The sequence below is a fragment of the Gopherus evgoodei genome, chromosome 11, assembly GCF_007399415.2.
Source record: "Gopherus evgoodei ecotype Sinaloan lineage chromosome 11, rGopEvg1_v1.p, whole genome shotgun sequence".
NCBI lineage: Eukaryota > Metazoa > Chordata > Testudines > Testudinidae > Gopherus > Gopherus evgoodei.
The window spans coordinates 70,095,830-70,122,561 of record NC_044332.1 but is presented as its reverse complement, the minus strand read 5'-3'; the positions used below and the strand labels follow the sequence as shown (position 1 = coordinate 70,122,561).

The window sequence follows — 26,732 nt, the reverse complement described above, 5'->3', positions numbered from 1 at the left end:
ATCCTGCACAGCCCTCTACATGCTCAGGCAGTGCTTTCCACATCTGCATTGCTATTTTTAGCAGCATAGTGTCTCACTGCCTCTCTGCTGCTAGAGCCTTTCCCCAATGCAGGGAAAGGCTCCAGCAGCAGGGAAAGATTCCTGCAGTACCAGTGGGGAGCCGCCGGAGCCTTCCCCTGCCATCTCCCTTTCTGCTGTAGGCTTTCACTGCCATGTGTAGCTACATACTGCAGTTACAAGTGGACACAGTCTGTTTTCACTGCGGCTTGTAGTGCAGGTACTCTCTATGCCACCATACGTGTAGACAAGGCATAACACAGATTCTGAAATGTTGCAAATTACAGTAGTGAGTGTGGTATAACGCCCTCCCCATAGATTAGACAATGGCAACATTCCCATTGACTTTAATGGTATCAGAATTAAACCCCAACTGCTCCAATGGGAGATAAGTGCACTCAGCACATCTTGGGGACTCAGTAACACCTTGAACAATTGGGCCCTAAAGGATCAGCCAGAAAACTGAAAAGGTTCCCATAAACCTCAAAGATCCAGACAGCACAACCGCCTGCCCCACAGTTTTTTCCTTTTCAGTTCCTACAGAATTTTTTTTTTATGGCTGTGACCTAAACGCTCACAGAAGTATCTTGAACAACTGCCCAAAAGGAAGAGATTTAGGGCGCAGTAAAGTACAATGGCATGAAAAAGATTTATATCTTTTGCTGTAGCAAAATAAAAATCAATAGTTCAAAGCAGATTGCTTCAGTGCTACAAATCTTGGCTCATTATAACTTTTCTGCTTCCAGTCACGGCCCATATTGGATGCTCCAGAGAAACTCAGAATTTACCCAGGCCAAAGTTTTCAAACTAGGTGCCTTCAGTTAGGCTCTTAAATGCATATTTAGGCACCTACATTATTTTTCAGAGGTGATGAGTACCAAAAAAGTTCTGCTGAAGTCACTGGCAGCCACTGAAGCATGTTGGTAAACTATGTCATGAATGCATGTGATCATATCTCCCTCTAGTGGTTGGATCCAGTGACTACAAAAGCCTACTACTACTACTAACTCAAAGCTAAAGGTGTTTTCCTGCCGAAGGTCTCTGGTTCACCCCTTCCAACAACAGCATGCATATGTAATAGCTGTGGTTTGTTACACCAAGCACCTGCAGGTCCCACTAACTTCAACAAGTGCTGTGAGTGCACAGCACCTCTGAAAATCAGAACACCTGTTTAGATGCCTTAAAACGGATTTAGGTGCCTAACCTGAAACTCTCCTGTTTGAGAATGTTGACCCTTGTCAATTCTGTAATGATGGCTGCGAAGGGATATGTGTGTCATGGCTCCTGTACTGAACAGTTTTCACCCCATATAATGAGATTTAATTACTTTTATGCACGCATGAGTAAATACAGAACTGAGCCCCTTTTAAAATCCAGCTCTGCAATCAATTCTTTAAAGCAATACCTCTGGGAAGTTGCAATTGGGCAGGGAACTGCCACAGAATCCCTGCCAGGTGCCCAGGCTGTATTTGAAAGAAAAGTTGCTGATAAGGCCTATGTCCACCTGGTCGGGAGTGATGTTATACTCTGTAGCCACACAGCTGACAAGATCCACAGTGCTGCACATGAACTGGAGAAAATAAAGATTGTGACAAAAACCAAAGGCACAGGTAAGAAGAAAAACCAACAACCAATCCATTTAAAAAATTCTCTTGAAAACGACAGAATTAAACATCGGGTGACACAAGATATATATTCAATGCCCCAGTTTCCACAATAAGTTTGCTGATCTGCGCAAATCACTGTTATACTTATACTTGGTAGCAACTAATGAATTGACAAAGGGGATATGCTGATAACTTCTCATAGCTAGCAATCTATCACTCAGCCCACTGCAGCAGGGGGTCGTCTACAGCAAAGGCTATTGGACCAAGACAAAACCCACTGTTGCAGATTTGCTACAAAATGCTGAGAAACCAGCAGAGTACTGGTACTATAGAGTACCACGTACTACTTCATGACAAGTCTGATTAAGCAACAAGTTTGCATCAGCTTTGGTAATGCTGTTATAAAATGGTTAGCAATGGCAAGGGCCAGATGCTCCAGGCTGTTGAGTAGAATACCCATGAATAAGGGTCCAATGCTTGAAGGTGCTGAGCACCTTTAATCTACACCTGCTTCTTTATAGTTATATTATTGAGGCCCAATCCTACAAGATGCTTAGCGTCTTGAAAGATCGGGCCCTAACATTGTTACCATAATAATACTTTGCATTTCCCTAGTGCCTTCTACCCAAGAAACTATAAGTGCTCTACAAACAATGTTTATCTCCATCTTACAGATGGGGAAAGAGAGGTATAGAGCGGCTACCAGCCTGATTTAAGAGGTGCTGAGGATCTGCTATTTTCATCGAAATCAGTGAGATCTGTGGTAGATCAGCCCTTTTAAAAGTTAAGCCATAACTGATGTACAGGAAGACTATAGCAGTGCCAGCAATAGAGGCCAAATCCAACAGACTGCCCAGTGCTTTAATCACAGGATCATCCTTTTTCTCTTAAAAATCCCCCAGATTTATGTAGCATACAGACTATTTAGCTTCATGTTTAAAATAAATTTAGCTAACAAGTAAAAATTAAAAATAGTAGGCTATCAAGAACATTCAATCCTTCTCTCTGCATCTGAAATTAGCAAGCAGCGTCTGGATGCAAAGAAATCCAAATGTTTCACTTAAAATGCAGCCTTTCCAATCTCTGTGACGTGATTACAGTCAGTGTGAAATTCAACGTTGTGCAGAGGCCAGCACAAAGCCTAGGCAGCACGTAAGTCCCGCTCAAAAGAGAGCTTTTGCGGGGCCTGAGTGACACATAGGCCTCGGCCTGGCCCATTGTATAGGGGTAAACTTTGCTCCTGGTTTATACAACTACCAAGAGAAATAGAACAGTGAAAAAAATGGATTTGAACAAAAGCAAAACCAGAGTCAGCAATGCAGGCTGTTAGGAGGGCATTTAGATGACTCCCATTTCACTTTTGGGGTGGAAAGGCTGCCCTCAGATATAGCAACAGCAACATCTGACATTAATTCACATGATTGCAATGATTATGCGTGTGGTATGCATGCCCGAAAAGATCAATAATAAAACTATACAGTAAAGAAATGGATTAAAAACCATGTACCATGTTGACAAATGCTGACAGAAAAACCAGTATAATGGTGAAGACCCCAACTAAGGTGCTATTGGTCCTGGACTGAACAATCTTCCTTGCGAGAGTCTGGAGTGGAGCTGGGAAAAGCTGGACATGAAATAAAAAGTAAACAAAATACATAAGACATGGCTATTTATAAATGTTGTAATGTTAAGAGCAACCTACATCCCTACATATAAATGGTAGTGCTTGTGCTGGATGGGGTCAAAGAAGGGTGACAAGGACTTGTCTTCTTGCTTGTGTTTTTTGGGAGGCGGAGGCAGACAATAAAGTGATAGCAATACAGTCTGTCAGACTTGTCAAATCTAGCTGTTTCTTCCCAATGGAAACGATGTCTTCTGAGCCAAGATGACATGGCATGCAAAACTGTGTATCTCATCATGGTGGGATGGAAAGTTAACCACAAGTCATCTTTAACTGCCAGGATGTAGAGGTCATGGATTGAAAAAAAGAGGGCTGCAAAATCTCTGGTGCATTCGTCAATGCAATCATGGATTCATACCTCACTTTCATTCAGGGAAATTAAGCTGTACCATTTGAAGGCCACATTGCTAATAGCTTGCGACCTCATCATATTATCTACTCTATCCTCCCTGCCAGGCACTTGGTTATCAAACTCTCTTGTCGTGATTATACTACTGGGCGTTCTCGTCCATCTAGATTAACCTTCTCCATAAGCACTCTCCTACTAACAGGGCATCTTTAGAACACTTGTCTCCCAGATGTCTCACTCTGTTCAGGGGGGAAATACAGTGAATGGTGATAATCTCTAGGAATCCAAGCGTAGGCTTCCCCGGTCAGCCATCTTATTGAAAAGCAATACTGCAACAGGTCTTCTTTCCAGCATGAAGCATTATCTCAGCTATGGCAAGTTCCACTGTGGGTAGGATAAATTTTTTTTTTGGGTGGGGTGGTTTTTTTAACCTTTCTCTTCTTTTATATCCCCTTTTCTGATCCCATTCCCACCTTCATTTCTCTGCTCTATCACGGCACAGAGCATACAGCTACAGAGGAGCAAAGAGGCTCCTCTAGAACTAGACATTAGCAGATGTCTGAAAACTATTCACATTCCCCACAGCCTGTGACCATGACCTCTATGATGCTCCCCAGCATTTTCGCTCAAGGGAAAGAAGGGCTAACACAAGGCTGCTGCTGCTGCTGCTCCAGAATCCAGCTCTCTCTCTGTTACTGCATTGTTGTACCATCAAAGCCACGAGACTAGAGGGTATTTTTAGAGACACTAGAAGCTAGTAGCACAATGACACCGCACTGCAATTTAACTATGACTAATGCTTCTATTAAAAGTCCTGCTTTTCCCTTTTACCCTTCATTCTTACATTTTCAGAGGTGCAACATTTTGCCACTGTACTGCTTCCCACACAGAAATCCTACAACGTAATTATTAGCTGGTGACTATTACAAAGGGGAGAGAATCTGCAATGCTGCTAACCATTTTAAAATGCTGACTTCATCAGCTTCCGGCACAAAACTGTTTCTCTGTCTCCTGGGGGGACAGAGTGTGTGTCTGTGTGGACTGGGGGGGTTGGCATTCTGACACATTCACACCAAATGACTAAATCTCAGAAAAGGTTACAAATTATTCAGATTGTAATGTTCTTGGAATTAATTTTTTAAGGTGTTCTCTTTGGAAATAAAAACTGTTAATATAGCAATTCTTGGCATCTAGAGATGATCCAGCATCAAAAGATTTTTCCCGTCCGCACCACCCCACTGCTCCTACAAAAAGAATTAGGGTTCATCTACACATGAAATGCTACATCAGCAGAACAGCAGCCCTGCAGCTGCACCACTTCAGTGCAGACGCTACCTATGCCAATGGAAGAGGTTCTCCCATCGAATTAGGTAATTCACCCTTCCCAAGAGGCAGTAGATAGGTCAACAAAAGAATTCTTCCATTGACCTGGCACTGTCTTGAGATTAGCTCCAAACAGCTCCATGTCTCAGGGGTGTGGGGATTTTCATACCCCTGAGAGATGTAGCAATGCCCAGATAAGTTCCCAGTGTAGACCAGCCCTTAGGCAAGCAGGAAGGTAAGACCACATGCCTAAGTCTAAAGAGGTATTGCGACAGATGTCTGTATTTTCAATGGTCAATGGAATTTTGGCTTCTAAAATTTTGGCTTCTTGAAAATGAGATATAGGTTTCTAAATCAGTTAGGTGTTGAAATACCTAAAGATCTTTAAAAATCTGGGCCACCAGGTGCCTTAACTCAAGCTTTAGAGACATTTGTGTTCAGCTTTAGACATCTCTGGTTCAATCGTTGGTATGCTGGCATGTAATTTTGGAGTTGTGTTGCGAGGCGGTGTGGCTCCCCTCCTCCTCAGGGAGGGTCGAGCCCCGCCAGGGACCGGAAGGGGCGGGGCCACAGGGCACTGGACCCACCTCTCAGAGGGTCAGGAGGCGACCCAGAAGTATAAAAGCCGGCCGGCGGCATTCAGTTGTAGCCCAGCCGCCGTCGGGAGCAGACCTGCCAGAAGGTGCTCGTGACTGGGAGGCTGCTGAGGCTCAGGGCAGTTGCCCTGACTGGCTGGAGCTTCCCCGCGCCCGCTACGACGAGGAGCTGCCGGAGCTTCCCCGCACCCACTACATGGAGGGACTGCTGGAGGCGCCCCGTCCCTGCTGTTACCCTGAGGAACCCCCGGAGCAGGCCTGGCCAGACTTCCCAGAGGTACTGCCGGAGCTACCACCCAGCCCCAGCCGGGAGGGGCCCATGCTACTGGGCTTCCCAGGGGCCGACGCCACAGAACAGGTAGACCCAGAGGGGGAGATTGGAAGTAGCCTGGGGGCAGCCGACCCCAGTCAGGCTGCACGTGTACCTGAACCCGTGTCAGTGTGTTGCGGTCAGGGACCCCACTGACCGTTAGCAGTGACAGCCGCTACTAGGGCCCCGGGCTGGAACGCAGTGGAGTGGGTGGGCCTGCGTTCCCTCTGCCACCCGTACCCGGGTGGCAGAGTCCCCTCTCCCCGGCCTAAGGAGGCCATCAAGTCTAATGACTGACTGCTCGACCCTGAGCCACGAGGGTCTGAGCCTTTGTAACTGTGTGTTTGGTGCCCCGCCCGACCCAAGGGCTGGACCCCTTTAACTGTGCCACTGCTCGGTCCTGCCCCAAAGGGCTCGAGCTGCCTGAACTATTGACTGCTCGACCCTGAGCCACGACGGTCTGAGCCTTTGTAACTGTGTGTTTGGTGCCCCGCTCGAACCAAGGGCTGGGCCCCTTTAACTGTGCCGCTGCTCGGTCCTGCTGCAAAGGGCCTGAGCTGCCTGAACTATTGACTGCTCGACCCTGAGCCACGACGGTCTGAGCCTTTGTAACTGTGTGTTTGGTGCCCCGCTCGAACCAAGGGCTGGGCCCCTTTAACTGTGCCGCTGCTCGGTCCTGCTGCAAAGGGCCTGAGCTGCCTGAACTATTGACTGCTCGACCCTGAGCCACGAGGGTTTGAGCCTTTGTAACTGTGTTTTTGGTGCCCCGCCTGACCCAAGGGCTGGGCCCCTTTAACTGTGCCACTGCTCGGTCCTGCTGCAAAGGGCTCGAGCTGCCTGAACTATTGACTGCTCGACCCTGAGCCACGAGGGTCTGAGCCTTTATAACTGTGTGTTTGGTGCCCCGCCCGACCCAAGGCCTGGGCCCCTTTAACTGTGCCACTGCTCGGTCCTGCCCCAAAGGGCGCGAGCTGCCTGAACTATTGTTGCTCAGCCCTGAGCCAAGAGGGTCTGAGCCTCTATAACTTTGTGTTTGTTGCCCCGCCCTACAGCAGAAGGCCAGGGCCCCAGGCGACTGTGCAGCGTCGCTCAGCCTGGAAGAAAGGGGCTGACGTAGACAACGTGTATCGAGGCCGGTGTGGCTCCCCTCCTCCTCCGGGAGGGTCGAGCCCCGGCTGTGCGCCTTTTACAAGTTGATTTCTATTTTCTTTTTTAAATAAATCCAGACCCCAAAAGAGCTGACTTTTGACTCTTCATTGTATGTATAGCTTTTGTTTTGAACTGGAAAGGAACATCACCATTTTATAGGTATCTTAATAATTAGCAACCAGAAGACTTATAAGTAAGCAACTGTCCAATGTCTTTAGCTTGAAAGCTTTGCTACCACCACAATTAGGATCTCTGACCTGAAATTTCAGTTCATCTGTAAGATTTGACAGTTTTGTCAAGTGGTTAAATTAACTTTAATCTCAAACATTCAGATCTTGCAAAACAGTCAGTCAGTCAATCCTCCATTACAAGCTCTCTGAAATGGCTACTTGCCCCCCACGCTTTTCAGAAGTGCGGTTCCTGGATAATGTGGCATGCAAAACCTCATCACAGAGAACTATATCATGTTTTGATCTGTTGGTGCAATACCAACTGATATTAATGGGAGCTGTATATGCAGATCAAGCATACAAAATGGCCTTTAAACTCTAGCGGTCATGGTAACACTGAGAAAATTGTCACTAAATGTAATTTATGGCATCACTCTACACTCACGCCCTCTTTAGAAACACCTCTAATGCACATCTAAGCCCCACAGACCAGACTCTCCTCTCACACCAGTTTATACACTGGTGTAATTCCATTGACTTCGGAGAAGCTATTCCTGATTTACACCGCTATTTGGTGAAAGAAGAGTCGGACACCGTGAGTTCTACTCTAGCAGCTAGACTTCTAATGAGGGTGCTTTTTTTGGGATTAAACTGAGTTTCAATATTCAGCTACAATCAGCAGATGTGAGTTTCTAAAAAGTTAAATTGGAAAATGGCAGCCACATCTGCAAAAGACATTTCTGAGAAAAGAGAAGGAAAATCATGAAGGGAGAAATAAGGGAATTAAGAGCAGCGGAGTGGATTTCCCATTTTCTCTATTGCAGGAGCTGCTATACAATAATGCTGTAACAACTAATTTTTAAACAAGTAGAATAGAATAATAATTAGCACTTCAAAGTGCTGAACAAACACTAAATAATTAATCCTTACAACACCTCTTTAAAGGACTCCAGATAAGCATTATTCTCATTTGACAGATAGGGAAACTGAGATAATGCAAGGAGTTATCCCAAGAATGAAAATGGCTTGCAAAGATGAAGGGACTAGCTCACATCTGTTCAGGAAACAGTGGCAGAGGCTGGATTAGAACTCAGTAGGTCTTTCTAGCCTCCAGTCTTGTTCTCAGAGACTATAAGGCCTGCAGTCCACCCTATATAGGACTGACCTCTAACCAGTCCTGAGAAAATGAGCAAGATCTTTTGGTAACGACAGTCAAACAAACTAAACTCCATTAACAAACATGATTCCTGGAACAAATATTGGTTCTCATTACTCTGTAAATTGGAGAACAGATTGTGTCAACAAACAAGTACATCCTGGAAAAAATGGAAAAGAAAAACAATGAGAAGCCGTCCAATGGATACATGATATTGTAATGCTATAGAAATGGGGGGAGGGATAGCTCAGTGGTTTGAGCATTGGCCTGCTTAAACCCCCAATTATGAGTTCAATCCTTGAGGGGGCCACCTAGGGATCTGGGGCAAAATCAGTACTTGGTCCTGCTAGTGAAGGCAGGGGGCTGGACTCAAGGACCTTTTAGGGTTCCTTCCAGTTCTATGAGATAGGCACATCTCAAATTATTATTAAATATAGCACCTCTGAGGCAATTATGCTTTACAAACAACAATAAATTTAGTGCCTAACATATTCCATAAAGTAGGTAATTACTATCCCCATTTTACAGATGAAGAAACTGAGGCACAGAGAGGTTACAACTTGTTGAGATCTGTGACAGAACTGGGAATACAACCTAGATCTCCTAACATCCCATCCTGTGCACTAGCCACTGGATAATGTTTCCTTTGCAAAAGCCTCTATAGAGCAGCAGTCTAGTAACAGTCACTCATGTTCTATTAAAAGTAGCCAAACACACACGTAAGCATAGTTCAGACTATGGTTATTGCTTGTTTCAACTAGTAAATGCGATTCATTTTCTGTTTAAAATGGTATCTAAATGCAGAACAGCAGAGCAAATGTGACAAATACATATATACACACACAGGAGGGGCTGAAAATAGAGACATGATTCATTTGGTAACTAAAGGTGCTGATGTGTGCTGATATGGGAATTTGGGGCCAGATACCATTAGCCTGATCAGGCTCCCAAAATCCAAGTGTCAAGGAAAATTAGTATAGGGAAAAAAATATTAAGGTGGATTTCCCCATTATTTAATTCACAAAAGGCATTGAAAGCAATAGGTGAAATCCTATCTTCAGATGTCCAGCTCCGAAGTACCAACAGCTAGAGCCACTCTCAGATGTGGGGCACCAACAGGATTATATAGTAAGTGCGTCATAATAAAAGCTATGTTTTAGTCACGGGTATTTTTAGTAAAAATCATGGACAGGTCATGGGCAGTAACAAAAATTCACAGCCTGTGACCTGTCCATGACTTTTACTATATACTCCCTAATTAAAACTTGGGCTGGGGGGGCCAGTGGGTGCTCAGGGTGGGTTGGGGCAGCCCAGGACCCCTGCTGGTGCTGGGGAGGGAAGGTGAGCTGTGGCGCACAGCCGGGACCTCTGCTGCTGCTGGGGGGGGGGGGACAGTGGGCCATGCTGCTGGTGCTGGGGTGGAGATTGACAGGGCTCGCAGGCTCCCTACTGGGCTCCACAGGTCCCCACAGCTCCGGCCAGGGGGGCTCCAAATCGCTGTTCCCGCCACAAGTGCCAGATCTGTAGGCAAAGCTCCCACTGGTCAATGGGAGCTGTGGGGGCAGGCCTGTGGGCACGGGTAGCGCACGGAGTGCCCTGGCCCCTCCTCCGCCTATGCCAGTGGGAGTTGGGGAGCCCCCAACCCTGAGGTAAGTGCCCCCTTCACCCCCAACCCCTAGCCCCCTCCCACACACCAAACTCCCCAAACTGATGCTGCTGGCACAGGGGCTGCCTGAGCTGGACAGCCCCTGAGCCAGCACTGGCTGCTGCAGAAATCATGGAGGTCACGGAAAGTCATGGAATCCGTGACCATCGTGACAGACACAGCCTTAGTCATAATCATCATGGCAGAAGAAAGTTTCGGAAAACACACATTGAGCCGAGTCCTGTCCTGATTACACCCTGTGCATCAGTGTTGTTGCCCAGGAGAAGTCAGGACAGGACTCACTTTACAGCATTCAAAATCTACCACCCAAGGGGCCAGGAAAGAGGCACTGCTTTATACAAGGAATGTTGCGTGTAAAAACCAAACCTACAGGAAGGTGGGCATATTTACAGACAAAGGCCAAACTCGTACAGAATTCTATTGAGTCCAGTGGAGTTATACTGAGGGGACCCATGACCTCCATTCACAGGCCTGTTGAAAAGAGAAAACACACTAACTAAAATGATAATCTACAATGAGAGAGAAAAACAACAACAAAACGACAACACTAGAGAAAGGAGAGTAATTCTTCTGCTTTCTGTCTTTTTCAACATACACTCTGGACATGGAAAACTGTTTGACAGTCAGGATGTAATTAGTGCTGTATGCTGCAAAATAAATAAGAAATTCTCTAAATCCTGAACTTCCAATCTGGAATAACATAATTTTGGTCATTCTGCAATACATTAAGATGTCTGAAGTTGAAGTCAATAATGACAGGCAATTCAGGGCAGTAAATCCATTTATTTGGTTTATTATTTAGTGTTTTATCAGCCTATAAAACCAACGTACAGTTTTCAATTAACTAAATCTTTCCAAAAGGAAAGATCACAAAAATGAAAATATGCTTTTAAATTTTCTGGCTACTTTGGCAGGGAGAAGCCAAGAAATAGGTATGTGAGAGCTAGTATACAAGTTGTGATTTCCGGATCAAATTAACTCGGGAAGATGTAGTGTGTACTCTGTCTCACATTCATGTCCAGCAATGTCCAAGAAGTTGACCTCCACAGAGCAGTGAGTGCAGTATAATTTATGGGTTCTCAGGAGAAATGTGAAGTTTTTAAATCAGTAGCAAAACAGATGTCAGTCAGCAGTGGTTCCCATGACCTTGCAGAAACTAGATTTTAATGGGAAGACACCATCAGACCTCAGTTGCCAAAAGCAAAGTGAGGAGTGAGAAGAGTTCTCCGTTTATTGCAGTTGAAGGAACTTGGAAACCTACATTGGCTAGACTGGCAATTCCAGGATCAACTCCCATGGAGAATTTTATAGTGGGAGATAATGACAGCAAAAAATAAAACAAAACCAGTTGCCCTGAAAGCGCCTGCTAGCAATGGTCAATGCCAGAGAGAGACAGAGGACAAAAAACGGAAAAGGAAATCTCAGACTGGAAACTGTGAAAAGATAAAATGGGGGGAAAAGGGACCACGTACCATCTAATAGTAGTGCAAATAGACATAAATTATGCTTGCACTCCATCAGTTTGATATTCCAAGCTGGAATGCCACAAATGCTGGTTTTCCCACACTTCCTGTACGGAACTGATGGCACCTAACACACATGCCCTCCAGGCACAAAAAAAACATTAATCCTGCTATCAAAATGAATCTGACTCAAAAGAGAAGCCCTAAAGTGAGCTAGGGAGCTTTATATCTTAACACAAAACCCCCAGACTACATCTATCTGTCCAATTAGTTATATAGCCCTCAACACAATGGCAGCTGACTGCCTTTTCCTCACATAATTAGACAACAAGCTGGTATTACAGCAACAATCAAACACATATTAGGGGTGAAAAAAGAGAAGATGGTTAATTAGTTGCTGTTTGTATAATGGTTTGAAAATGTAAAGTGCCACATATGTGCTTAGATTAACAGCAGTATTTTGATTAGAGAACAGGACAGACATGAGAGATCGTTTCTTATCTGATTGTGGCTTGCTAATGAATCCCTCCACCAATCTACTCTCAGCACTAATATCCTCTAGAATGACCTGAAGTGATGCACTGGTATTCGACCACCTGGTGTTCGATTGGTTTACTCGTTCTTAGGGACAGAGTAATTCGTTAGTACTGATAATTTTGCTGTAAAACAGGTGCAATGCTCCTGTAATAACCACTACACTGACTGGATTCTTGAGTCACTATCAGATTGTATGTAATGAACCCTTCTCAAGAACCAGAGACTTGGACTGGAGGATAGAGGTTGCTTTGGTTGGTATTTAGGTGGCACTGCCACACACAAGGCCTTGACAACTCCACAGCAACTCCTGCTCTTCTTTAACATTCCCACCATTGATTTCACCACCACTTCTCTCAGGATAACAAAAGCTCCAGCACATTTCTCCAGCTGGTGGTCAGAGAATACACAATAGAATCCGCTTTTGGACAAATTAGTCAAGTAATAAAAACTGACCTGAACATTCACCCCTTAATCTTTCAGTTATTGACCACTAGAAACTGCTGACATCAAAAGTCCACCTCTGCTATGTGACATCTTTTCACTGTAGACACTGACAAGACCATCTTTGCAACAGGGGTGCAGGCTGCCAGCAGCCAGCCCAGAACCCATTAGTTATGTTTATAATCTGGTGCACTAATCAGGGAGGCTTTTGTGTATCTGAGCACTAAATGGTGGAGAAATCAAAACACTGGTGCTGAGAAGCCATATGCTTGGGTTTCTCTTTAATAAAACCATCCACCAGAAACTGTTCAGTAGATCTTCCACAAGGCAACCTCTCATGTCATGCCCTCTGGTGGCCCCCTCAAGTCCAGAAAAGGAAGGAAGGAAGAAGTGGGAAAAACAGCATCCAGACCCACTCATTCTCTGTGAGTTCTATGGGGTAGGATACACCTCACTGTGTTTTGCAGAGTACGGTGCACCTCTGTAACATTACACATATAGTGATAAACAACCACTTATTAGAAATACCAGGCAGTTCACAGTAACTTTCTCATTGGCTTGCCTTTTTATGTTGGTCCACCTGCATTCCCAGGGGGCATGCGTACTTTTGTAGCCCAGGATGATCATCTGAGGGAGGAACATCTTAAAAATAGCAGCTGCAGCCATTATTAGACAGATCTCCTAAATGGGAACTTGGGAGGTCAAGGCACAGAAAACAAAACAGAACAGCCTTCCAGGGTCATGGAGACACAGAGAAGTCCTTTGTGTATTATAAACTCATTCTTCATTCAGGTCACTCATAAAGAAAATCTCTGACATCCGAAAAGCTAGTGCTGCTGTCAGTATACAAAAATAATATAAGCCATACAAGCCAACAGGAGGAAAATATCCATGCCTGTTCAAGTCAGCTTTGTTTGGTGTCAGCCAGACTCAAATGCCATAAGCCTGGGCTCAGCAGAGCTGATGCTGCAACATTTGTCCTATGACACGCGTCCAAAAAGAGCTGAGCACTGCAGCAACCAACCCCTCCAGCACAGGCTCTAGCTGGCTGGTGTTGTGATCGAGTGTTGCTGCCTGGTGCCATTATGTCAGTGTGTTGATCTATGTTGGGTTCACAAGACGCTTTCTGGATTGGCCCACACTGTATCATTAATCACAAAAGCATTGCATACACAGTAATGACAGTCAGAGATAGGCAGTGCAGGCTACGGGTTTAAAATGGAGACATATAAAGTTTAACAAGGCACTCTGGACACCATCTCCTGGGTCAGAGGGACCTGTGTGCCTGTTAAGATTGGTCTCTTGAGCTTGTAAACGGCATCATCCACCGAGAAAGGATGACTGGCCCCAAATAGCATAAACAAGTGTGGTCAAGGAGAACAGTCCATTTCTGAGCAAGCTTCCCTCCAAAGGGAACCTTTGGGAACTTGTCAGTGAGCTACCCTACGTTCTGGAGTTTTAACATAGCTTAGGGCCTTTGGAGTTTCACTGGGAATATTTCATAGCCCATTTTAAAGGAAAAGCCGAAGTCTAACTTTTAACAATAAAATCTGCCAAGAATTGCCTTCCTTAGGCCGGTACCACCAACAGCATCCAGAATTAAAGAGCTGTAGATATCAGGTAGTGGACTGTGCCAGGCAGATTTTTTTCCTAGAAAAAAAAAGTGCTATTGAGCTATTTCACTTTAGCCTGTTAGGGGCAGAGTTGGGTAGAGCCATGATGTGTGGTTCCCTGAAGTCTGGATCTGAACTTTCAGAGGCTTTCAAAATGGGAGAATTCACAAAACATCAGACACAACAGACCATCAGACCAAATACTCCAGCACCAACACACTACTTCCCAAAAGCACAGAGGAGAGTTTTACTATGGAAGGCTGAGCATACTTAACACTTGTTTTACAACCATCCTTCTTTGCTTATCAACCACCAGTTACAAGAAGGAGATCACTGAATCATTACTGCTTATGCTCATCTGAGACAGGCTGAGAAAGCTCTAAATGTTTATGCTTTTATTTTTCTTCAAGACATATTTCCTTGATATTATTCTTATTCTGGTTATCTGCCTACCAAGCCAAGCATGTGCCACAGGGGACAATACACAGCCGGCTCTACAGGAAGTTTAAGGGGAGGAAGCACAGGGTCAGTGTTCTTGGTTCCACATTGGGAATTTTGTTCTTTTAAAGTCAAAATAAGAGTGACTTCATAGACATACAGATCCACAAGGACAGAGGCTGATTACTTCTGACTGTGGAAAACTATGCCAATCCTAGCATAACATGACCTCAGCTCATTCTATTTTACCTAAGGTTTCTTCTATAACCTTTATCATTGTAGTATGTAACTGTATCTACCTATGGAGAATGATGGGGAAAAGACAGCTAATGAAATACAAAGATGTTATATATTAGCTTAAGAAGCAGACTGGTTATGCTAAGAGGCTCAGCAAAGGACAGTATAGAGAAGTCTCATTACTCACCTTTACGCAGGAGTAAATGACCGAAACAAACACCACTGTGGTCAGGATCAAAAAACAGGTCAGGTAAAAACCCAACATAAATGTAGAGCTGAAACCAGAAAGGGATTTTTAAAGATTTACACCATATAGAACAGTTACCGCTCTGCTTTTAGCCTTAGTACATCTGTACAAACCATGACATGTGGTATGGGCTTTCTCTCTGTCTAGGACAGCAGTAGGAGGTAGGAGATGCTTTGAATAAGGAGATTTCCTGTTCCCTTTAAATTGCTGGGGTGACAGCGGAGAGACTGAGAAATGTTTCATGTGCCAGAAGAGATGACAAAATAATTTGTTACAGTGGGCCACCCCCAGGCTGGCAATGGATACCAGATTTGCTGGAAGAGAAACTTGCTGCGCTTTAGAATTGAGGCCTCTGCAGCCAAGTGCACATGAAATATGCAGGGGAGACATATTTCAAGTCACACTTATGAGTCCATCCCCATCCTTTCATTTGCATCCTCTGTGAAGGACTCAGAAACCCTGCATTGGCTAAGAAGGAAAATGCAGAGAAATAGCCCACATCCAACAAGGTCATGAAGATGCCCAAGCCTACCTGGTTTCTCATATGGAGAATCTTTGCTCTACCACTTTGGCTGTCCTCCCGCCTAAGCTCAGGAACAAAGATGGCTAAGTGGGCCTCAGAGCACTCATGAATAAAGCAGCAGTGCTAGGAGTCTGCACTGTGCCCCATCTCCTTCCACACTTCCTTTCAGCGAAAACAGGATTTCCAAGCCAGCTTTGTGGTACACATTTTTGGTTTGATTGTACAATTATTCAATAACATTTGAAAGTTTCTGATCTCAGTACAAAAGAGACAGGTCCCCTCACATCCCAACACTTTAAATTATCAGTGAAGTTATCTTGCACCGTGACATTAAGACCAAACACACCAAAACCAGCTGGTTTCCATGTTCTTCCATGACAGAGGCAACTGTCTTTGCTAATTCATTGTTTGAGCCTTCAAGGCATTCATTAAGGCAATTCCTCTTTATTATCACAAATGATCGTTGCTATTTTGTCTGAAGTTTCAGATTCTGCTGATATTTCATGAAAGCATTTGATGGCAACACACACACACACGGCTGCAGCTGCTTGTTAATTGCTGTCATCAGTAAAGACAACAATCATGCAATTAAGAATATTAGAAAAATGAATAAAAAGTGTGATGGAAATATATATCTGGTCCAAAGATGAATCATGAAACTTTGTTTACTCTAGAAACCAAATCAGTCTACAGACTTGCCAAGCTATCCAAAGGATGGTGGAGAATTTAACAACTTCCATGCAATGTGAGTATTATTCTATTCTTACCACTACTTGCATGCAAGTACTACTTGCACACAACTAGCAGGTGTTTGTGTTTTGAGTTCTAATTTTGGGATGAATTTAATGGTTGTGAAAGCAAAGTGATTGATGGTGCTGGCAAATGAGTCCTCTTCAACATAGCTCAGCCAATGCACTTGACCATTGACCTCCAACTCCTCTGGTATTCTAGTCCTCTCCTAAGAAGTTATTACCCATTTATACTATATTTCTGCTATGTGGACAAATGACCTCTACAGACTAGAACAGAACCTTAGAACCACCAAATTCAGGTTCACTTGTAACCCAACTCAGATATGAGTTTGGGTCTCTGGAGATGGTATGTTATTATGGTAACCCACACCACTTCCAGTCAGTCTTGCCAGTTAGCTAGTATTAATATATATGGAAAAATAATGCTCATGTATTGATCTCTGGCAGCTATATGTTCTTCATTACCAAAGTATCTGATCACCTCACAAACGGTAATGTATTTGTTCTCACAACACCCCTATGAGATAGGGAAGTGGTGTTATACTCATTTTTCAGACAGGAAACTCATTTTGTTATTTGAGGCACAGAGTAAAATTTTCAAAAGCATCCAAGTCCCATTTTCAAAAGACCTGGGCATCTAGCATCCTAAATCTCAGCGACTTTCCTATCTGTGGGTTTCCGTACTAGAAAAAAACATGCATGCAGATTTGGGCATGCACATAAATAAAGTTTGGGGTCTGAAATGTCAAGCCTAGTAGGTTTTGCCATACAGATTAGACTAATTGCTTATAAGGTCCAGTATCCTGCCTGTGAATTCTTTTGAGGAAAGCTAAAAGTGCTCAAGATTATGGGAATCTCTAAAACACCTGGAAATAAAATGTCAAAACATCAAATATTTCTGCCCATAAGAGAAGACTGGCAGGCATACAGCATATGCCACATCATAATGAAGCTGCTCCAATTTCCTTGTGTAATACAGAACAAAGAAAGCCAGCCAATAGGACACCCAAGGACGCAGACATTTTTTGTCAACCCTTTTTTAAAATGTTAAATTAGCTCTAATTAAATAGTCCAGTAGCTGCTTAGGATATGTCTTCACTACTGGTTGGATTGGTGGGCAGCGATCGAGCCAGCAGGGATTGATTTATCGTGTCTAGTCTAGACATGATAATTGATCCCTGAGCGCCCTTCCGTCAACTCCTGTACTCCAGCTCGGCAAGAGGTGCAGGTAGAGTCGATGGGGGAGTGGCAGCAGTCGACTTACCATATTGAAGACACCGCCATAAGTAGATCTAAGTATGTTGACTTCAGCTATGTTATTCATGCAGCTGAAGTTGCATAACTTAGATCGATCCCCCGCCCCATGTACACCTTGATGGGCAAACCAAACCCTTTTAAAAAGGCTTCTCTCACAAAGGTATGAATTCAAGGCAGCAGTGTCAAGTCAGCTGATCTAAAGTGTAAACCTTTACAGAACCTGGGCAAACATGAAAAGAACAGCTTTAGTGATTATTAAGCATGTGTAAAGTGCAGGGATTGACCTAATTTCAGTTTTTAGCCTCTGATTTCCTTAAATGGATCTGTCTCTTTACACACTGTATTTCTGCTGCTGCTATTCTGCTTTGCTGATTCTATCATTCCTCGAGCAGTGGCAACTGTCCTTTTGCCTAGGGGGAGGAGAAAGAGTGACCTCAAACATCATATTGTGTCTGTGGTCCAGACAGACATTAATCTTTTGTCTTTTTAAAATGAATTTTTGCTTTCTTAGATTGCAAGAAGATAAATTGGAGCATTTCTGACTCTTCAATTATATTATTCGTAGATTAAAAGTGACTGATTCTAAAATTATCTTACGAGCACTTTCTATTTTTAGATGCCCAATTCATGAGAAAGCATCGCTACTGAGCCAGCTATGGTCTCTGAAAAACACAAACACACTTAGTTTCTCATTTTTCAATAACAGAAATGAAAATTCTGAAGCATCATCTTTTTTGAGACGATCTCCTGGGCTAAGTTGTGCCATTAGGCACCAATCTGAGCACAGGGCCATGCATACGCTGCACCAGTCCAGAAGATACTGTGTCTCTGACACACCCACGAAGCACAACTCTTTCCCACTGCCTCTCTTGCCTGGCTAGGAGAGGGTGAATAAATGACTGCAGCCCTTTAACGCTGCTCTGTCCATTCTCTGACCTCCCCATTCATTTGTTTGTCATAGAGCAGGGCTGAAATTTGCAACAGTATTCAGACCCAAGATCCAAGTAGGCTGAACAAGAGGATTGTGGTGGATTGCTTATCCCCCGTCCTCCTCTGCTCAGCTGCATTCAACACAGGCCCACTCTAGCCCTGTACTACAAAGACTTTACTGCCTCAGTAGACAGCCCTTTCTATTCTAGTGATCTTATTTTGTGTGGGATTACAAATATACTAAATCAAACTTCTCAAATGAGAGGTAAATATTAAAAAAAATCATGCCAGCAAAATGAAAAGCCTTGCATGCCAAGCATAATATACCAACGCTGGAAATGAAAGCACACAATGAGCATTGTACATTACTTAGGCATGCATTATTTAAAGACTTTTGCTTCCTTTTGATGCACTGAAGCCTCAAGGACAGAGAAAAAATGCCAGAAAGCAGAAAAAGGGATAAAAAGCGACTCACTGGGGCACAATTGTGATTTGGACAAAGCAGATGAAGAGGAAGACGAGGGAGGCACAAGCCACATAGGCTCCAAATCTGTCGTCCACTTGCTTGGAGTACTGCGAGGAAGTAAACAGGCTTTTATAAGCACAGGTAACACATATAACCACCCTCTATGCCTCACCAAATCCCTCATTCAGCACCCAGCACCCTCTGGGTTCCCCAAGAAGCACCACTTGCAGAACTACCACTTAGAGAAGTGTGAAAATTTCCCCTTACTTTAGGCTATATTTTGGGGCCCCCTCTCCCCCAAAAGACCTCAGGGCTGTGGAAAGGTCCTGTGCAGATGGAAAGATGATTTATATTTCGTTCATTTCCTGACGTCTGTCAAAACAGATAAATCTGGACCAGAGGGCACAGCTGTGAGATGCTGACTCATTCCATCCGGGGATCTCGCCAGTGGGGATAAATAGTTAAACATGGCCAAAGCTTTTTAAGGCTCCTAAACTGAGTTTATTTGGTGTTATATCCAGACTGCTTTCTGCTGTATATACACCTTCTTTGGGATCACACAGAAGGAGAATCTCTTGTTTAAACTAAAATGTCTGGGGCATCACTTTAAGTGTAACCTCTTTGGGATCCACTTTTCGCTTTGTATCTGTACAGGGTCTAGCACAATGGAGACCTGATCCCTGTTTGGTGTCTGTAAGTGCTGCTGCAATATGAATAATAACAGCGATAGCTGGGAGCTGTAGTCCAATTGGAGCAGGATCATGGATGCTCCAGAACAATTTGACTGCCCTCCAGGGATCTGGGGACCTAGCAAGGCCAAGGTAGAATTGATCGGTGCAACTTATATGATACAAAGACCTTCTGAGAAGGGGTTCCCTCCCCTTCACCTTTTCTTTGGAACAGAATCCAGCGCAATTTTTTGTTCATGCATTAAAAGGTAATGTGTCATCAACAAGTCACTGCGTTTTGCCAGAAGTGAAAACTTATTGTGAAAACACCAATTTCTTGTTTGCCTCTTTCAAGCCTAGTGAGAAAACATTGTTTTTCATGGTATCTGCCAGTGTTAAAAGATGTTTGTGCAGTTTTAGTTGGCTCTAATGAAAATGTGAGGTTGCCACAGGTTCTCATGAATTCACAACATTCACATTAGTGATCAGCGTCAGTCACAGAGGAGCTGTGTCCACTTCCTAAACGTGTCGTCTGTGTTGCTAGAACTGCTAGTCCAGACAAACTCAATCCCTAAGCTGTGAAACAAGGAGGCCCTTGAGATATGTGAACCATTCAGTTTTCTTAACATTTTAAAATTAAATGGGGAAAATAACATGCTTACACTTCTGATCAACCCTAACGTGATCCATGCAATTGATCTTTGATTATTGCCAGATAAGTAGGCCCAGTGGTTGGTGATGGGATGTTGGATGGGATGGGATCTGAGTTACTGCAGAGAATTCTTTCCTGAGTGCTGGCTGGTGAGTCTTGCCCACATGCTCAGGGTTTAGCTGATCGCCATATTTGAGGTCGGGAAGGAATTTTCCTCCAGAGCAGATTGGCAGAGGCCCTGGAGGTTTTTCACCTTCCCCTGCAGTGTGGGGCATGGATCACTTGCTGGTGGATTCTCTGCAACTTGAGGTCTTCAGACCACAATTTGAAGACTTTAATAACTCAGACATAGGTTAGGGATTTGTTATAGAAGTGGATGGGTAGGGTTCTGTGGCCTGCTTTGTGCAGGGGGTCGGACTAGATGATCACATTGGTCCCTTCTGACCCTAGAATCTATGAATCTATGAAAAAATACTGCAATTACTGCAAAGACCTCTTGCTCTTTAACTAGATTAATCACTGTATCCTCTTTTTGTAGTACAAACATAATTGCTAAACACAGTGATAGAATAGCACTCAAACTTAACCTGACCAATAAAAATTTTTATAGATGTGGCTTTTCCTGTTAAAAATATGGATCACCTTTTATTGTTATTACTAAGGGTTATCCTAACGACAGCTCACACAGCCCTAATGCTCACATTATTTAGGATTAAAAAAAGGCAGAGCTTAAATTTTCCCTAAGCAGTGCATGTGCATGTGTGTACAAAATAATTTATTTACTTATATGGTATATACCATTGCAGTATGTGAGTGCATCCAAACTTATTATGACTTTATTCCCACATCCCCGTGAAGTAGAATTGTCTCCATTTTACAGGCAAGTGAAGGGCAGAGAGATTAAATGCTTTGCCCCAGATCACACAGGATATCTGTGGCAGATCCAGATTTCCTAAATCCTGTTCCTTAGCCTCAAGATCACCCTTCCTCTCCTAAACTGGTAGAAGAGAGCAGTGCAGTTTAGAAAGAGTATAGTTTTGAGTGCCACCCACGACACATCCTCCAGTGATCAGTAAAGAGCACAAGAATATCTTGATTTCACTCTGAAGTTCACTATTGCTATAGGTGAGGCCTGGTCCACACTACGCTGTTAAACCGATTTTAACAGCATTAAATCGATTTAACGCTGCACCCATCCACACTACACTGCTCTTTATATCGATTTAAAGGGCTCTTTAAATCGATTTCTGTACTCCTACAAAACGAGAGGAGTAACGCTAAAATCGATATTACTATATCAATTTAGGGTTAGTGTGGACGCAAATCGACGTTATTGGTCTCATTCTTTTACAGTAGCTACCCACAGTGCACCGCTGCAGAAACTGACGCTAGCCTCGGACCACGGACGCACACCACCGAATTAATGTGCCTAGTGTGGACGTGCACAATCGACTTTATAATATCTGTTTTATAAAATTGGTTTAAGCTAATTCGAATTTATCCTGTAGTGTAGACGTACCCTGAGAGAGAAATGACTCAGCATGCATTCCGACCCAATGGTGCATTTTTATCAAATGTTTCCTTCAACAGATATGCTGTGCCCTCTAAAAGCAGGTAAATCAAAATTTCCCTAAAGCAGCTGAAGTGATAAGTGAAGGAAAAAAAATAAAGTAACTCCAAACTGTAGGAAGATTTTAAGCTTAAATTGGACAAACAAAACTAACAATAGACTTTCTTCACCCAAGAGAGTAGTTATTGGGGAATCTTACCTTCTTCTCTAAGTCAGGCTCCCTGAATGTTAAGAGAAACTTGCGAACATGCTCAGAGCGTAACCGATCAATACTTCTGGCATCAATTGCACGACCTAGAAACTCATCCACCTCATCCTCCGGGTTCATGCTTTCTTGGGTGTTCCTGAGGATGTCACAAAAATGGAAGAGAATGGGAACTTTACAGTGCACTCAGCTTGATCTTTTTTCAGCAAAGGGTCCCAAAGGGGTTAATCGGTTCACCATAGAGCTACCTGGATGTTCATCACTTCTCATTTATTACATACTTCAGCTGGATAATCTCCAGGTGAAATGTTATCAGCTATCCAATACATTGTCAGTCCTCATCCGTCTGTCCTCCCAATTAAGATATTTGATATAGCTGTCTTTCCCTATCATCAAGGTGTTTGCTTTCCTTGAAAGTGTCTTTTTATCAACCTCTAAAACCACATGGATTTTCCCTCCATTATTCTTGTGCTTTGTTTTTTCCCTATATTTCATTCCTGCCATGTATGTTATTGCCTGAGTTGGACAAAAAACATGGGGGTGGGGGGAATCACCAAAATTGTCAAAATCTCACACACGCTGCCCCCTCTTGAACTTGAAAAATTCTCCAGCTTTGATTATCTACAGTGCTGTCAGGAACAGTTAAAGGTGTTGGGCAGGACGCTCCACTGTGTCACTCCTGTGCAGTTATTTACAGCTCGGCAAAGTATAAATTGATACCAAATCAGAACTTTCCATTTGTGACACTTCTTGGGGCAGCCAGGGCTGTGAGTCTCCTCATCACCACTTGCCTCCAGCATGACAGTCTTGCTTGTGCCAGGTTCAGGGCCGGTGCAAGGAAGTTTCGCGCCCTAGGCGAAACTTCCACCTTGCGCCCCCCCCAGCCCTGCAGCAGCTCCCCGCCCCCTCCGAGGTGTGCCCCCCACTCCCGCAGCAGCTCCCCGCACCCCACGGCAGCTCCCAACCCCCTGGCCTGGGGAGCCCTGCGGTACCTCCCCACCCCAGCTCACCTCTGCTCCGCGTCCTCCCCGAGCACACTCTCCTGCTCTAATTCTCCTCCCAGGCTTGCGGCGCCAAACAGCTGATTGACGCCACAAGCCTGGGCGGCGGGAGAAAAGAAGCAGCGACTACGCAGGGGAACCCCCGGGCTGCCGGCAGTGTGCTGACCCAGGGGAATCCCTGGGCTGCCGACAGCAGCTAAGACTCCCTCTCCCTCAGCGACCGCTGAAATGCTTAAAAAATAATTGGGGGGCACTGCTTTTTGGCGCCTCCAAATCTTGGCCCCGTAGGCAACCACCTGGTCCGCCTAAATGGTAGCACCGGCCCTGGCCAGGTGGGTGTTAGCTCCCCAACACAACCAGCCTGTCAGCCACTCAAGCACTCTTCTTTGCGCTACACCGGCTGACTCTTTGCTTTGCAAGTTCACTATAGATGCACCCTAAGTCATTTCAAAGTGTTCCCCTATTGAATCCAGTCACAATCACTGGATACCCACAGAAATCCCAGATCCTCTGTTCCCAAAAGAACCGTGTACCACAGTTTATCTGTTTCACCTTAGACTACAGCTCCTGTATTACGCACAGCACTTGAGTACAATTATAAAACAAAAGAAAAAAGTATTTACAAAAGAATAGAAATTCCAATAAAAACCAGTGTGAAAGATGGGAACAAATGGTTACATATAAAACAACATCATAACATGTACTCTAAAGCCTAAATGTAACTAACTATACCACTGCAAACAAGTTATCCTCCTGTCTTAAGAAGTTCATCTCAACCAATGTTCTCTCCAGCATTTTCAACCAAGCCTGGCTGAGATCCCTTTTTCATGAAGCAAAGCGGCTCTCAGTTTACTTCCTAGGTGAAGGACACCAGAGTGTCTCTTTGCACCTCCAAATATACCAGAACAGATTTTTGAAGGTCACCTCAAGATAGAGTCCCTCCCCCACTGTTTAACCTTCCTGTTAACTTTCTTCTCAAGTCTCTGCCAGCTCTTCACTAGCATTTGCCTTAAAATGCTAACAGACTCCTATTGTAGGATATGCTATACACAATAGCCCTCGTGGAGATAAGTGTCTCCCATACCTTGTCTGAAGAAGTTTATCTCAAGACACGCTACCTTTGAGTGACCTGTTTGTAACTACAGAGATGACAATTTTAGATATATATACATAACTCCTCACATATTCTCCGTACATGCATCTCACAATGGTCATGATGACCAGTGCGATATAGGCTTTCATTAGAGACCTTGCATGACATTCTTTTGGGGAATCCAGGGGGCTGTCTGTACCCCTATACACCTCAGGGATCTGTGCCAGCCCTGGCAGCTCTGGCATCCCGAGGTTCTTGGGTCAAACCATTGTCTTATGCAAATAATATTATTTTATACCTTTGAGCTAAGAGAAAAGATGACACGAGGTGGCAAGGCAATGTGGAGTCAGATCCTACTTTCCAAATATATGGACCAAGATTTTCAAATGATTAGTGATTTTCAGTCCCACAGCTTTTTTCATACCAGAGTTTTTCCAATTCCTACATAGAATTATCTTAAAGCGATGTAATTTTCAAATAGTGATGAAAACCAACAGTCTGAAAATCAGACTCCTTCAAGGTGTCTCAAGTTGAGCACCCAAAAAGTAAGGCACTAATCATTTTTGAAAAACCTTAGTCAGAATTTTTATAGTTTGACACGGTCTCTTTAATGGTCTGGCTTAAACTGACGAGGCAGAAATTAAAAGCTAAAGCTGAAATTTTGTTATTCTGCTCAGTTTCCATGATGCCCAAGTAAATATAGCTTCTATTAGGACAGACCCTAATGTGATTTCTGATTCCAACTGCAATTCTAATTGATTCCAGGGCAATATACAGCCCATGTTAGGCAAAATCAACCATTGTTCAGACACTTCTAAAAAAATGAAACCTAAAGACAGGGCAGGATGAAAGATGGTATTGCCAGCTGAGTTTTCTGGGTTTTGTCCATGCTATATAACACTGGCTAATGCAGGCATATTGCATGAATTGTAACAAACTCATGGCCAACAGACCTCTGTAGGTGTGAGTAAGATGCTTGCAAAATTGGCCATTTAGAACTTCATGGCAGCTGCCAAAACATAATCAGGACTTCTGTTTCAAAAGCCAATGCCCCACAACACTGGAATTAAAGGAGACTTTTCACTAGCTTTAGCATTATTGGAGCTGATTTTCAGAAGAGCTTAATACCTACAACTTCAATTTAAGTCAACAGGATCTGCACATATCTGACAAAAAATAATAATCAGGCCCCACTGTCTTAGGACACACCACTGATCACTGAAATTCCGACCAAAAGAAGACAGTGATACATATATACAGTAGACAAGTCATTACAATATATCCCCAGCATTCAAACAGGAGGCAGTCTGGCAAATGCAAATGGTCTTTGTCTCAGTTCCTTAATGTTGTTATAGCAAAGGTTTGCATTTCAACAAGGGTCAGTGAAAGGAGAAGGACTGTTTTTATTTTTGGACACCACAGTTATTTAATCCATCAGCGAGTATATATTCCTTTCCAAAATGCAATTTAGATTGGAGTGGAGGAAAGGAAATTCAATTTACTTCTAGATGTTTGTTTTAAAGAAACCACATCTGCTTAAGTACATAAAGAGCCATTTTTTTATTTTTGCTCAATTGTCATAATCTGGTTCTCTAGCCTCATAGAAAGAGCAAGAAAATTACTAGTCCTATTTACAGAATGCATTCAAAATTCCTGCTAGTTATTTCTAGATTTGGACAATTTAAATTTAGCCATTTTTAGATCACATGAGAGTTGCAATAATTTTCTCTAAGAATCCAAGGTTAAAACTCATTGAATCTAGCTGAGGCTCACTGAGATGGCAAAGTTCCAGTCTAATACCACAGCCTGGGAGGAATTGGGAAGGAGAACTACCACTTTGGGTAGTTTTTGACTGTGGCTGGTTGGTTCAGGCTTAGTAATGGCCTATGGGTCATTTCACCACCGGGTTCCCCGTTTGAATCCAGCCAGAGACTCAAAGTGTTATCCTGTCAGAGTCTGGTAGCCTTGAGTTGGTTGCCTCAGAGCAGCTCCTTTTGGACATTAGTCCACATCACCTTTAGCAGTATACTTCTTGCCACAGATACCAAGGATTGAGAAGACTCATGCTTGGAGGTGGTCCCTATAAGCAGAGTAGTTTTACACTGGTCAAGCAATGAAGGGTGTGTATAGAAACCTTTATTGATACTGTTTTATGTTATATGGCCCTGGGGAAGGAGAGCATGTTAGGGTCCCTTGCTGTCAGACAGACTTCAGAATTATTCTTGTTTTTGGAAGCATTTAAGATACATCCAAATGCTTAAACTTGAGAAGGCCCACCCCGCTGGTACTCTGAAATACCTCCTATGGCAGTGGTAGGCAACCTGGGGCCACCCATTGGGGGGGAGGGGAGGAGAGGAATAGCTCAGTGGTTTGAGCATTGGCCTGCTAAACCCACAGTTGTGAGCTCAGGCCTTGAGGGGGCCACATAGGGATCTAGGGCAAAAATCAGTACTTGGTCCTGCTATTGAAGGCAGGGGGCTGGCCTCAATGACCTTTCAAGGCCCCTTCCAGTTCTACAAGATTGGTATATCTCCAATTATTATTTTATTTATTATTTGATCCACTGGTGGCCACA

General features: G+C 43.8%; 1 protein-coding gene across 2 annotated transcripts in view; it reads right to left on the bottom strand.

The window, feature by feature from the left end:
• ADCY5 (adenylate cyclase 5) overlaps positions 1 to 26,732 on the bottom strand; it is a 324,158-nt gene that overhangs the window by 20,245 nt on the left and 277,181 nt on the right. For both annotated transcript variants that reach the window (XM_030579268.1, XM_030579269.1), the window contains exons 11-15: positions 22,058 to 22,202; positions 18,978 to 19,075; positions 14,981 to 15,068; positions 3,172 to 3,288; positions 1,463 to 1,627 (exon numbers count right to left, since the gene is read on the bottom strand). In XM_030579268.1, coding sequence (XP_030435128.1) covers positions 1,463 to 1,627; positions 3,172 to 3,288; positions 14,981 to 15,068; positions 18,978 to 19,075; positions 22,058 to 22,202 — 613 coding nt within the window. The remainder of the gene's footprint in view (positions 1 to 1,462; positions 1,628 to 3,171; positions 3,289 to 14,980; positions 15,069 to 18,977; positions 19,076 to 22,057; positions 22,203 to 26,732) is intronic.